General features: G+C 36.5%; 2 protein-coding genes across 4 annotated transcripts; both read right to left on the bottom strand.

Annotated features, from left to right (window-relative positions):
* Positions 1-1694: 1694 nt before the first annotated feature.
* LOC307122407 (interferon-induced GTP-binding protein Mx-like) lies at positions 1695-10888 on the bottom strand. Of its 2 annotated transcripts, XM_079846394.1 has the most exons (14): positions 10763-10888; positions 9548-9599; positions 9242-9438; positions 9030-9167; positions 8757-8911; positions 6439-6577; positions 5968-6166; positions 5797-5875; positions 5599-5721; positions 5201-5333; positions 3009-3167; positions 2841-2917; positions 2494-2751; positions 1695-2392 (listed from the first exon to the last, which is right to left on the bottom strand). In XM_079846394.1, exons 2-14 carry the CDS (start codon positions 9595-9597, stop codon positions 2168-2170), a joined length of 1932 nt encoding a protein of 643 aa, XP_079702520.1. In that variant the 5' UTR covers positions 9598-9599; positions 10763-10888; the 3' UTR covers positions 1695-2167. The 2 variants fall into 2 exon arrangements, with proteins under 2 accessions (XP_079702520.1, XP_079702519.1); XM_079846393.1 differs by lacking the exon at positions 10763-10888 and having other exon boundaries at positions 9548-9705.
* LOC307122408 (uncharacterized protein) lies at positions 9910-13671 on the bottom strand. 2 transcript variants are annotated; one of them, XM_079846395.1, is made up of 4 exons: positions 13498-13671; positions 13098-13191; positions 12278-12371; positions 9910-12130 (listed from the first exon to the last, which is right to left on the bottom strand). In XM_079846395.1, exons 1-4 carry the CDS (start codon positions 13517-13519, stop codon positions 11429-11431), a joined length of 912 nt encoding a protein of 303 aa, XP_079702521.1. In that variant the 5' UTR covers positions 13520-13671; the 3' UTR covers positions 9910-11428. The 2 variants fall into 2 exon arrangements, with proteins under 2 accessions (XP_079702521.1, XP_079702522.1); XM_079846396.1 differs by having other exon boundaries at positions 9918-12130; positions 13484-13671.
* Between the last annotated feature and the right edge of the window lie 538 nt (positions 13672-14209).

The following is a 14209-nucleotide window of genomic DNA, read 5'->3' as shown; positions in this document are numbered from 1 at the left end:
GAGCCCAGTTTTCAACGTCTTTTTTTGGGCTAAATGAAGGCTATGACGGGCCGACTTGATTTAGCCCAAAAAACAACGTCCAAAAGACGTCTGGTGCTGGGTGGGATATCTGTTAATCAACCTCCGTCCTGATCAAAACTACTAAATGTTTTTAAAAAAATCCAGGATTTTACTCTTTAATTGCCAAGTTCATAAATGATGACACTGATTTGGGGACAAAACACACAAAACTAAGCTTCTTCTTTTAGCACAGGCCAAAGGGTCAATGGTGCCACCTGGCAATCAAAAGTAGCTACACTCTAAAAAATGTTTGGATAAAAACAACCCAAGTTGGGTTGAAAATGGACTAACCCAGCAATTGGGTTGTTTTAACCCATTGAATGGGTCATTTTAACCCAGCGGTTGGGTTAAATGTTTGCTTAAAACAACCCAATTGCTGGGTTAGTCCATTTTCAACCCAAATTGGGTTATTTTTAACCCAGTATTTTTTAGAGTGTAAAAATTACCAATTTTACCTCTTTTTTAACAGGGAAAACCACCAACAATGAAGAATGCATGATTATATTGTGTCATGGCTTTGCAATCAAAAAATATAGTTATAATGCAAGTCAATGGGGAAAAAACTGTTTGTTTTTTTTGTTAGTGTAAATACTACTGTACATAATTTGTTAATAAAACGTGTAAGGTGGAAAATAATCAAAGATATTTGAAATATGACAAAATCATCTGCTTTGCTGTTAGCAGCCATCGTCGTGATCAGGGTATTGAAATTGACTCAACCCCCTCCCCCTTAACGCCATCAGAAGGGCCAGTTGGGGTTTGAAGAACAAAAGGCTGGCTGGTCAAAAGGTTTTCGCACCTGTGATACAATGGGGGAAGGTTTGGTCTGATTGGTTATTTTCAAATGTCTCACGGTTTGGTCTGATTGGTCAGTTTTACAAGAGTCAGGTTTGAATTTGGTGACATCAGGAAAGAGGATAAAAGAGAATTTCGACTGTAGCTCGCCCTCTTTGGTTTCTCTGGCTTTCTCTGGAGAGAGCTGTTCTTTAGCTCTCTCCCTTTCTCTCTCTCTCTCTCTCTCTCTCTCTCTCTTTCTGTCTCTCTCTCTCTCACAGGTAACATTCTAGGCAGAGGCCTACAGAGCATAATTAAGGGTTTATGTTTTACATTTATTTGAAACTATTTTAAGTGTAACCATAACCAGTATTTGTGTTTCCTTTTAGAAGAGATTTATGTCTATGATGTAATTGACATTTTACATTTACTTGATTGTTAATAAATTGTTACATTTTGATCCTTTCTGAATTAATCTGTAATTATTAACTATCTCCAATGTGGAACGGTATAATTGCAACAAAGGGTTAAAACGGAACGATTAAATGTATGATCGGCTATCAAATATAGATGACCAAACAACCGGTTGGGATTCTCTTCTAAATGCGACAACTATGATAAATGGAGTCAGATAAAGAATATTATAATCAAATCCATTCTTCCAGCTGAGACACTGAACGCGTAAGGCCTTCACCGCGGTTCGCTACCGATCATTGGAGCGAATTCATGCGGTCTTACAAACGTTTGGTTGTTCAGCATTACACAATCTTAGGTAGTTAAACTAGGTCTTTAGGGACAGTATACAGGATGGTGTATCAGTCAGTATATACAATATAATGAGATTAAATAGATTCACTTCTGTATTGTGATATTCTGTATTGCCAACAGTCGAAGGAAATCGCCATTAAGGCACTGGTATCTTACAACAAAATAATTCCAATTACAGCTAAGCATTAATAAAGAAATACAAATATAAATTAGCACCTCATAAATTGAGGCGTATTCATTCCTAAACTATGGTGCATTTCCATAGTAACATAAATAATCTGGGCAAACCTGGTGGGATGAAACCCACAAAAGCTGAGACCAAACCTACGATCAATCTACAAACGATTCTTTGTCTTTTATTTATACTCTGTAATCCTGAGTGTTTATTATTAAATTGAATCTTCAATTTTGATTTTCATTGTGATTATCACTAAAGTCATACAAACCACACTGGACTTTTTGTTAGATGATTATCTTTCATATGCTGCTGAAATTAATCATTTAATTGTCAGTGATTATTGAAAGAAAGACAAGGCTGCAATTATGTCAGGACAGCTCTTCTGACTCAGAGGTGTATACTGATGCGTTCTTGTGCCAGACGCAGCCGCTCCATGCGTTGGTGTAAGTCTGCTCTCTTCCGCCCAGCCTCTGTGTCCTCCACGAGCAGCTTCACAACATCCGCTCCATCCCGCAGGTCCATAGTGTGAGCCCGCAACATCACGGCAGCTTCCTTCAGTACGAACAGCAGGATCACCATGGGAATGTAGTCAGCTAGACGCTGATACACAATCTGTTTGATTGACAGAACATGTGAGAAGTTCATTACAATCACTGCCAAATATGAAAAAAAAAAAAAACACGCTAACACTGAAATGAGGAACTGATTTACACCTCATAGTAGATGATCAGTTTATCAGGCGTCAGACTCCTGGTGTCAAAAACAGCACAGTTGTTGGGTGAGGTTGCATTCTCTCCCGTATCCAAAGTAATGGACTCATATTCCTGTCTCTTTTCCACAAACTTGAAGTCTACAATTTTCTGGGTAAAAATGGGATCCTGCGTGTACACAAGCTTCTCCATGTTAATGTACTCATGGATCCTCTTCTCCACCTTGCTTTCTTGCTTTGAATGAATGTCGTCAATGTGGTTCTTAGGGAATACATACATCAGAAATGTTATGTTTAAGATTAGTCTAAGATATTGTCTATTAAGATGATTTAAGTGTCATTTTAACACACCAGTATTATGTGTCTGAGATGAGGGTAGTTTGGGAAACACAGCTCACACATCACCCTAAACTCCCTCTGCACAATACCTAAGGTTATATTAAATTAGAACTGTTATTATAAACAATTGCAAATGTAATCCACATATAATGTAAAAATGCCAAGTAAAGTTACAGCTACCTCGGATGAACTTCAAAGTATCCATTGCTGGTTGTTTAAGTTCTCCAACATGTTTCTTTACCATTGATTCATACACACAGTAGTCACTGAAGGTCACCAGTTCTCTCCCACGATGAGCTTCATCATATTTTTCTGTCATCTCTTTTACAGACTCTCTGACTAAAAAAAAAAATATAATAGTCATTATTAAATTACAGGTAAATTGTGAAAGCTTTGTATGTAAAAAATACATTGTATGTATGGTAGAGGTCTTTTCCCTGTATCACTCTGCTTTTCTGTGTTTGTGAGTTCCAGACAGATTGTCAGTCTGTTTATTAGTTGCAGGGATTTCCAGGGACTCTTTCTGCAGTTACATCTTTAATAAGTAAATTGCTGAATTCGGAACTGCGTATTAGACAACTTCTCTTACTATTCCTGCCATATAAAGATATGGTAAAAATAATATGAATAGTATCATCGTATCAACTCAACCGATCCATTCAAATTAATTCCGGAATGAACATGCTAGTGTGTGTTGCTAGAGATGCAGCGGTTATTTAGACTTTATGTAGTTTGGAACCATAGAAATATATAAATAGATTCCTCATTAGCAGCTGTTTCTATGAGGTGCTATTACGTAAGCCGTCTGCCATATTGGAATGTTCAAAGCCGGTCCGTGAACATTCGCATTTGCAACCGTAGTTAGATGCATGTATAAATATCTATTTCTGCAATAGACCTCAGCAGATTAACATTAACACAATACAAGATGAAGGCATTAGCTAACATTAAAAAGTTACCATAAATTAAAAAACCTGTAATACCGAGTCAATACTTATAAAAACACAAACCAACACATTCTCACCTGTGAAAGTTTATCCTATTTCTGATGACAGCCTCTGAAATGTTGACCGTTCCATGATGGCAGATAACATTTCTGGAGAAGTCGAACATGGCCTCTACTTATAAATATATATGTTTAAATATTCATACATGTGTATAACTAAGGTTGCAGACACACAGTCAACAAGTCTTTCTCTCGAGTGTTCACGGACCGCCCTTGACGTTCCAATATGGCGGCATCTTATGTATAGTGGGTCATAGAAACAGCTGAGGCATCTGTGTATATACAGCTCTGGAAAAAAATAAGAGACCATTCCAAGTTCAGAAATCAATGTTAAATAATTTTTTCCAGAGCTGTATGTATACACCGATCAGCCATAACATTATGACAGGTGACATGAATAACACTGATTATCTCTTCATCATGGTACCTGCAAGTGAACATTTGGTCCTCAAAGTTCATGTGTAATTAAAGCAGGAAAAATGGGCAAGCGTAAGGATTTGAGCAAGTCTGACAAGGTTCAATTTGTGATGGCTAGACGACTGGGTCAGAGCATTTCCAAAACTGCAGCTCTTGCGGGGTGTTCCCAGTCTGCAGTGGTCAGTATCTATCAAAAGTGGTCCAAGAAAGGAACAGCGGTGGACTGGCTCATTGATGCACGTGGGTAGCGAAGGCTGGCCTGTTCGGTCCGATCAAACAGATGAGCTACTGTAGCTCAAATTGCTCAAAAAGTTGATGCTGATTCTGACAGAAATGTGCCAGAATACACAGGGCATCGCAGTTTGTTGCGTATAGGGCTGCATAGCCGCAGACCAGTCAGGGTGCCCATGCTGACCCCTGTCTACCCGCCGAAAGCGCCAACAGTGGGCACGTGAGCATCAGAACCCGAAACTTTTAGCCGGAACTTTATTTAGACCCTGGTCCCAGCGGTCGAAACACACAGAGTACCACTCCAAAGTGCCTAGTTCCTGGAGAAAGCTCCTGCGGTGGAAACACGCCTCAAATCTGTTGTGTAACTCAAAATATTAACTTTTCACAGTATGAAGCCGAACAAGTTAAGACGCCACTTAAGAGACTTCACATCATGAACAAAAAGAGAAGCCCATTGAAGTTGAGAAGTTGTTGTACTGTATAAATTACAATATTTCAAATAAATCCGACTGGATTTTGCAAGCAAGTTTGTGTCTATGAGTGTCTTTATGTGGGTACATGTAGGTAAGGGGACTTGAAAATATTTTAAATAACAAAAGTTTGTGAACCACAGGTCTATATAATGTAACAGCAGCACTCTTGTTCGAGCTTAATTATACAAGTTTGAAAAAACAGAAGAAATTTTGTTTCTCAATAATGTTGTCACCATATGACGTACATGATGCTTTGGAGTTACTCAGATGACATTCCCATTGCTTGAACACTGGTCGAAGGAGCGAGTAGAGGTTCCCATTGTCTGAATCTCCGGTTCTACACAACTCACTTATCTGGTCACTGAACTCCAAGATTTTCTACACATACAGAAACAGAAGTTCAGTTCAGTCAGGATTTCTCAGATATTGGACAACATAAGTAATGATAAGTAATGAGCCTTCCTGTAGCTCAAACAGTAGAGCATGGCGCTAGCAACGCCAAGGTCATGGGTTCGATTCCCAGGGAAAGCAAGAATTGACAAAATGTAAAATGTGTACCTTGAATGCAATATAAGTCGCTTTGGATAAAAGCATCTGCCAAATGCATAAAAAATAAAAATAATGATGCTTGTGCTTCCTGTACCTTGCTGAGATAAGGCCCCATGCGCTCAGGTTCTAAAGGAGGCCCGTCAGCATAAGTCTTGAGCTCAACTCTCACTGCAGACAAGTTGATGTGAATTTGATCTCTAAGTGATGGAAGTGAAGCCTGTAAAATAAGGAATAACTCATAAGTTTAGTGTTTAGAGTAAGTTTCAGAAAATTTTGCAATGTTTAGACTTGCCTTGATATGTTGGACCAGCTCTTTAGTGAGTCTGGTGGCCAGGCAGGATATTGTGGCCCTCTCCTCTTCAAGAAGAAAACTAGTGGCAACAGAAACACTCTTAAATTGCTTTGAACATTACACAAAATATCAGATAACTGAATATCTACCAGGTTAAATGCAACGTAATACTTGAAGTGCACGTGACTGGCGAAGAACTCTTGTTCCTGTCTTGTGGCTTCAGCCAGAGAAACGTTTTCATTGATGTCACTCTGGCCTCTGCATCGTACAATGGTGAAGCCCTTTTTGAGAGTAACCACTTTACCCTGCAGTACTTGTAAGATGTCAGCCTCTGCTCCTTTATCTACCAGGTCTGGCTTTGTCAATATTGCTGAAACAATAAAAAAGTGTCAGACATGAATGAAATAGCCCTGATGTGATATTATGTGTTATATCAAGCAAAACTACCTTTCTATATATATATATATATATATATATATATATATATATATATATATATATATATATATATATATATATATATATATATATATATATATATATATATATATATATATATATATATATATATATATATATATATATATATATATACATATATATATATACTCAAATGTGAAAATTCATCTGTAGTTATTATACCTAAAGTCCTTGAGCCATCAGGATCGACACCCTGAGCCATTCTAAGTGCTTCTGTGGTTGCGATGTCAACATTGCAAGGAACAACAACCAAATTAATGGTTTCTTTTTTTTCAATGAATTTTAATATCAGGCGTCGAATCTGCAATTAATCAAACACAAATTTCTAAGACAATAAAGACCTGAAACCATTTCAAACTGTAGTATCCATGTGACATCATCTTGTTGCAGGTTTTATTCAGCAAGTGCTGTCAAGTTATCAAATGTATTATTTTAAATTAAATTTTACTTTTTTTCCAAATTGAATTCTGTTTAATTTTATATGTTTAATTACATAAAAATAATAAAAACATATTTTATTTTCCAAAGAAAGTAACTGAATTCATAATAATATGGGGTTATTCATAATTACATATTTTTATCAATTCACAGCTTTGGAGAAATATGTCTTGCTATATTCAAATAATGATTCAAAAAGATTACAAAACTGTGTCTTTGATTACTTCTGGTTCATGGCATTTGAAATTAAAGCTCAAGTTGGTCACATTGCATTGTGGGATACAATATTCCACATAGCAGGTCTGCTGTCACTGCACAATTACATACTACTTACTATTTGGTTACACTTAATTTTAAGGTGTCATAGTTACAGTGTAATTATATATTTAAGTACAGCCGCGAGCATGTAAATACATGATGAGGTAAATTGGAAAACGCCAATACACACAACTACAAATTTATCAATCTAGCACCACTACACCTTTATAATAATTTACCTTGCAGCTTTCAGTGAACAAATATGGTGTTTTGACAAATGTATTTATTAAAAATGTTGCTATTATTACTTACATTAAATATTGCAGAATATAAATCACATTTATAGAGGCTGTTTTCGTATTTTCTACGTGTTTACAATATTTTTTATTTCAAATTCAATAGATTATTTATTTATTTATTTTAGAAACCATATGGTAATGAGGAGCATGGTTTTCCATGTGACTTAAATGATCTAACAGTTAAATGAAACTACAGTTAAACTATAAAAACAATTTCATTAGGGTAATTAAAGGATAAGTCAACAAAACATCCCATGAATTAAGGACGTTTTTTTCTCTTTAAATGTTTTATGAACTTTTTAATAGTTCTAATGAAATGTAATTAAATGTTATTTAAATGAGAGCCTCATGAAATATATATATCAGTGTCTTACATAAATTAGGTGTTAACTCTAAAATATTATTGTTTTTAAAGGGGTAGTTCAACCCAAAATGTGATCATTTACTCACCCTAATGTCATTCCAAACCTGAATACATGTATTTCTGTGTAACATAAAAGAAAATCATTTGAGTCAGTTTTTTTTTTTTTTGTCCATACAATATTCAATGGTAGTCAAACCAAAATGGTAACATTCTTCAAAATACCTTCTCTTGTGTTTCACAGAAGAGAGTAAGTCAAACAGGTTTGGAACAACTTAAATAATGACAGAATTTAATAGCAGTAAATTCACTTTAATGCATCCTAGCTCAAAATCAGTTCTTTACTGTCAAGTGCATTTCTGTGTGACTAAAGGTTGAGCAAACTACATTTGCAGTAAATTCAATAACATCCATCATTATTTGTCCCTGTCCTAGTTTTATTTATTTACTCGAATTTAAGGCCCTAACCCCAGCAAAAACATTCACGGGGGAACTCGCCGGATGGGCTGGGTTTGTCCAGGGCCGTATTTTAGCCCCAGTCCAGCCCTGGCGACAGGGTCATGGGCGGCCAAGGCTCATTGATGCATGTGGGGAGCTAAGGCTTGCCCATGTGCTCCGATCAAACAGACGAACTGTAGCTCAAATTGCTCAGGAAGTTGCTGGTTCTGATAGAAAGGTGTCAGAATACACAGTGCATCGCAGTTTGTTGCGTATGGGGCTGCATAGCCGCAGACCAGTCAGGGTGCCCATGCTGACCCCTGTCCGCCGCCGAAAGCGCCAACATGGCCGGGTGCGTGTACATCACTTAATGTTATGCCTGATCGTTGTATGTAACAATAACACTGTAAAATAAAGTGTTACCTACTATTTCTGCTGTGTATAGTATTTGAACTAAACATGTATATAGCATTTGACAGTTACTCTCAGGTAGCACTTTATTTTACAGTCATGTACAGCATGTTCATACTATGTACTTATTATAGTAATAACAGGGTAATAAATAGGTACTAGCCCTACCCCTAAACCTGACCCATGTTTAGGACCTTATATTACCAAGTAATTCTTAGGTAAGTACATGTAAGTGCATATACTGTGAAATAAAGTGCAACCCATTTTTATATCACCTGGTCTCCAATGTCTTCCGGTTGTCCTTTCACAGGTACTCTTGTTATACCAGGTAGATCGATCAGTGTGAGGTCGCAAACATCAGGTGACGTGATCTCTAAACTGATGAGATCATCACAGATTCCTACTCCATCTCCAGCAAGCATATTTTGTGCTGTAAAAGAAAAATACTACATACTCAACACTCATTCATCATGATAAACTGCTGCCATTAAGCCATATACATATAATGATTATTTCTAAATTATATTTAGCTTGATATATAGCCTTACCCTTTCTGACGTAACTTTCAACTTGTGCGGGCTCATGAAAGGTCTCTCGTACATCATTGTAAGAGATTACGGCGGTCCAGTTGCTCCCAGTATTCAGCTTCCTGAGTTTTAGCTCCAGTGGACATCGGGTGACAATGCCTGAATGAGCCATATCAAAATATATAAATGCCTCCTAATGAATAAGATATCTAGTGTAATGGTGTACAACATACCACTCCCACGAGGCAGAGCGACTCCTGACAGCGCCTCTAGAACAGAGCTTTTCCCTGAGCTCTGGTCTCCCACCACTGCAATGGACGGCAGTGCAAGTTCCTTCTCAATGCCGATCCGCCTCATGAAGTCAATCATCTCAATGTAGGGGCGAACCTGCGCGTCCCACTGCTGCAGAAATATTCCACTGTTCTCGGGGCTTCAAACACACATTTGACAGTTACACTGAATTTGTACAAAATAAGAAGCATGGTTGCTTTGTCAGTTTAAGTGAACAATAATACAGTGAACAAATAGGTTTTCCTTACCCGGTTTCATCTGAAGAATCAAAATCCAGTATTTCTGGTGAGCTGTCCATGACTGAAATTATATAAACCTCAGTGATTAACTTTCTTTTAGCTGCAAATGTGTTTAAATTAGGACTCAATCAAGTAAAGTTTAGTCAGAAACGAAGTCCTGGCAAATCAGTGCCAAATGCATACTATGAACCTTATATAGGTTGAATATAGCCTGTGGTTTTGGGGGGTTGTCCACAGACAACAATAGCCAACCATGAGCAGAATTTAGTTTTACAAAAAGGATATGGTCAGCACTTGAACTGACCTCAAGTTAGGGAAAAAAATAAGGGAAGAACAGAATGCAAATATACTGCAAATTGGGCCTTTGTTTTATGGGAATTAGTTTATTTATATAGCCAGTGTGTGTTTCATGTGCTTCTTATTTTTCAACTATCACACTTGGTTTCTTAAAGTCCATTTTTAATAGTTTAACAGACTCAGATTCCACAATGAGTAAATTATTAAAAGACAGATGCTGTGCTGTATATTTATGCTATGATATTATTGGCGAGACCTGAATGAGGAAGCAGTTAGCACAAAAGCTGAATTGCAAAATATGTTTTTTGCATTTGTTGTTAAATGCAAACCTGCCATGCAGTTTCGGTAAATGATTTACATACAGTAAAAAAAAATGCTTTCCCTCAGTTTATGGGTTAATTTATCATGTAATGTATTATAACAAAGACTGGGTTTCACTTTATTTTGATGGTCCCTTTAACACATTCTGTTGGCTATAATGTGTTGAGATGTGTTGCACCTACATGTCTACTAACTCATTAGTGTTAGTAGAGTATTAGTAGACTGGTAGTGTTAGAATTGACATGTAGTTGCAGTTACTTATAGTCAGTAGAATGTCTGTTGGAGGACCATCACAATAAAGAGATAGCAAATATTAAGCAGACAAGCTACTAATACTCTAGTGAGAGTTAGATGACATGTATGTAGTTGCAAAGTTCCTTATAATCAAATCACATCAAAATTAAGTGTTACCAAATGTCTGAAGCATGTCTCACACAAAAGTCACTTTCAGGCCAAGCAGCTTTCTGTTTGTCAACACGGCAAATACATGTAACCAACTTGAACCCGTTGTGAAATCTGCAATGGGGAAACCTTCAACCTTCATGCATAATTCCAGTTTGTGTGTATTCCTATTAAAATGCAGAACATTAGTAAATGTGACTGCACCTTGACTCTCATTTTGAAGCTGTAATTTCTGTGCTCGAATGAGTCACATCGTCAGCAACTCTAGAAGAAAGAATAAAAAAACATATACTTACTAATGATCCTCCATAAAAAAGAACTATGCCTGTGTCTCGTTTCAAAGGCTGCATCCTCCGGAGGTCACATTTGTGGTCACATACATCGTTGGAGCTGCCTCATTTCAGAAAAGTAACCATTACATTCCAAAGTTAAAGTAATTTATGTTCCATGAGGAATAACTGTCACTTTTATAATGGTTACTTTTCAGAAATGTCACTCTAGTCTAGTGCCTGGTTTCACAGACAAAGCTTAAGCTAAAATGCATGTTTGAGCTGTCATATTCTATGTCATATTATCTAATGTCAGGGCCATTGTTTTGTCTCAAGATGCACAGCAGTAATGTTTTTTTCTAAGGCACGTTTATAAAAGCTACTTAAATGAATCCATGAAAATAGGGGTATTAATTATTCATTATGCATTGTACTGAACTACAATGAACAGCTCTGAACACAGCTGGGAACACATTTCCTCTAGACGTGTCTTAAGTAAAACGGGCAACTTATCCTTGAAACACTTTACCTTAAGTACTTTATTACTTTAAATAACTTCAGAAAGAGCAACATTGATGGTTTTAAGTGCATCAGAATGATTTCAGAATCTCTCGATTAGTTTTTCGAACAAAAATATTAATCTTTTTCTGTCCTCGGCATATGGGGATTCAGTGTGTCCTGTGCCATTTGTTTCAAGAGCCATGGCGGTGAAAGTCTCTCTGTCTCTATCAAGGGCCGCTCTGTCCCGCTCCAGTCTCGCTCTGTCCTGTTCCAGAGACGCTCTTTCCCGGTCAATTGCAGCTCGGTCCTTTTCCAACTGCGCTCTGTCTCTCTCCAATGCCGTTTTCTCTCTTTCGGCGACAGCCCTCTCGCGCTCCAACAGCACTCGCTCTCGGTCCAGGTCTGTGTGCTCCTTCTCCAGCATCTGTCGCTCTCTTTTAAGTTTGGCTCTTTCAAAGTGTAGCTCGTCTTGAGTCTCTGAGGGGCTTTTTTCCACCGGTCTCCCTTTCACGCTTTCTGCTGTATCTGATGAGGGTCCATCATCGGCTACTGTCGCTTGAGTATTGACCTCGATGACTGAATGTGTCAGTAATTCTAAAATATCACTCCCCATTTCTACCTGATACATCTTCTTGCAGGGCTGGGCTACACATTCGGTCTCATCGGCCAGGTTGGTCAGTAAGTTCGGTTTAGGAGGGTCAATGTCAGTGGGCTCGCCATCTACGGCCTTTTCCATGAGTCTGAACCACCGCCAGGATTCAGGTTTAACCGTTTCGACATCCTTCGCAAGAGCTTTTAAAACCTAGGCAAAAAGAGTGGCGAAAACGACATCAGGACAATTGCATGCATTCATATTGAATTTATAACTAGATTTGTATGAGTGGTGTGCAGCTATACAAGTAAATCATTTTAATTGAGAATAAAGACAGACCCTATGCGTCCATCTTACCTTGTATTTGCATTTTAAATTCTCCCACTTTCGTTTTGCTCTTTGAGAAGTAATATTTCCATCCAGGTTTGGATTTGACTCTTGAATGAACAGCCTACAAACAGAAAACTTTCTTTATCAATTTCTCTATTACAACTGCAATATTTTTTTTTTTTTTTTTTTTTTTTTTTTACAAAAAATATATTAATGAAATGTTTTTCACAATTTTTTAAATTATTATATTTATACATTTATTTTATATATTTTTTTACAAATAATTTCTAAAAATAATTAATTAATTCCTTCTACCAATATTTGTGCTGTTTATTTCTCGTCATTGTGACCTTTATCTGGTTCACTGGGTGCTGTCAATATAAACTATATTTATTGCGACAATTGCTAAAATTATGTAATGTATTTACCTGAATTTTGTTTTTAATTGTTATCTAACTAATCTAAAGTGGGTAGCAACAAATACACTATAAACTTAATATAACTAAATAGTAACAAATAATTTCCCAATTAAATTAAAAAATATTAAATCAATAATATTAAAACATTTTCTAAATTAAACATAATTTATGTATAATACAGCCAATAATTCATATAATATAATATATAATATTATATAATAATATTTTTTTTGTCAAAATTACACCGCATAAAAGGGTTATAATATGAAGTACGTCTTTTTAGAATGGGGTTACCATAAATGGGGGTCAATGGCAAAAAAATGTGTTCTTTATTGTAAAACAATTGCAACAACAAACAATAAGCATAGACAATGAGGATACAAACAACATGTGCTGCAGATGCAAAATGAATCACAATGAATACATACTCCCAGCCATTTCTGCATGTGTTTCTCCAGCCTGAGAATAAATAGCCATGGGCCATGCGCCACCTGATCAGTGTCTCTGTGTCCTTGTGAGACCCTGAAACAGAACCGCAGTGCAAACAAACAGGACAATATGAATTCACTGTAGGTTTGAGAACACGTGATTTTATATACACATGCAAAAACAAACAGCCCAGTCAAACCACATTTCAGACTGAGAACTGTCAGTCTGAAATAATAGTAATACATTTATTTATTAAGATAATGCAACTGCACATGTCAACATTAAATTGGTTTTAAGTCCACGCTGAATTGCATGTGAACTCATAAAAGAGAGTTACAGAAATGTGCGAAAGTTTTGCATGCGTGCAGACACTGTGCAGGCTTACAGAATGACACTCACACTGTTGAGATGGTTGCGCCATTTCTTAAAGTGAGAGAGGTGGCCAAACTCCTCTTATGAGATATATAGTAATATCATGAATGTTATGGATTTCTTTCACTTCTTCATCAACCGTTTGTCTGTTGCAGACAGCACTTCTTCACAGCTTTTCCCATTTCTAACAGACAGAAGAATGATGTTAGATTATTGCCCTCTAGCTGTCAGGAGCAAAACAGCTTTACAATAAGAATGTCTTCTTATCAATTCCATTTCATCTTCAGTTATAGATAGTAAATCTACACGTTTTGTGAAAAATCGAGTCTGAATCCTGCAACAACAACAAAAATGCTGAATCATGAAATTAACAACATTCATCAAAAAAAAAAAAAAGATGAAATAAAATACAACAGACATGTTATAATTATAAATATTATTACAAACTTAAACTAAAGGAATATTAGAAATGTTTTCCTGGCAAGTAACTGAAATAAGTTTAAGATAAAGCACTGATACCAGTGGAAATAAGAAATAACTGGGGGGAAAAACATGAAAAAATTAAATTATACATGAAAACTGAAAATATAAAAGTTAATTCAAAACTGGGTAGTAAATGACTATGTAATCTGGATTACTTATCTGATTCCAAAATATTAAGTACTTGTAATTGGAACTAGAAATTAGAAAATACTCAGAATCAGGCTAATATTTTGTATTGATTACATGATGTTATTCT

The sequence above is a fragment of the Gobio gobio genome, assembly GCF_949357685.1.
Source record: "Gobio gobio genome assembly, contig: scaffold_160, whole genome shotgun sequence".
In the NCBI taxonomy this organism is placed as follows: Eukaryota; Metazoa; Chordata; class Actinopteri; order Cypriniformes; family Gobionidae; genus Gobio; species Gobio gobio.
This window is presented reverse-complemented; position numbering and strand designations above follow the sequence as displayed.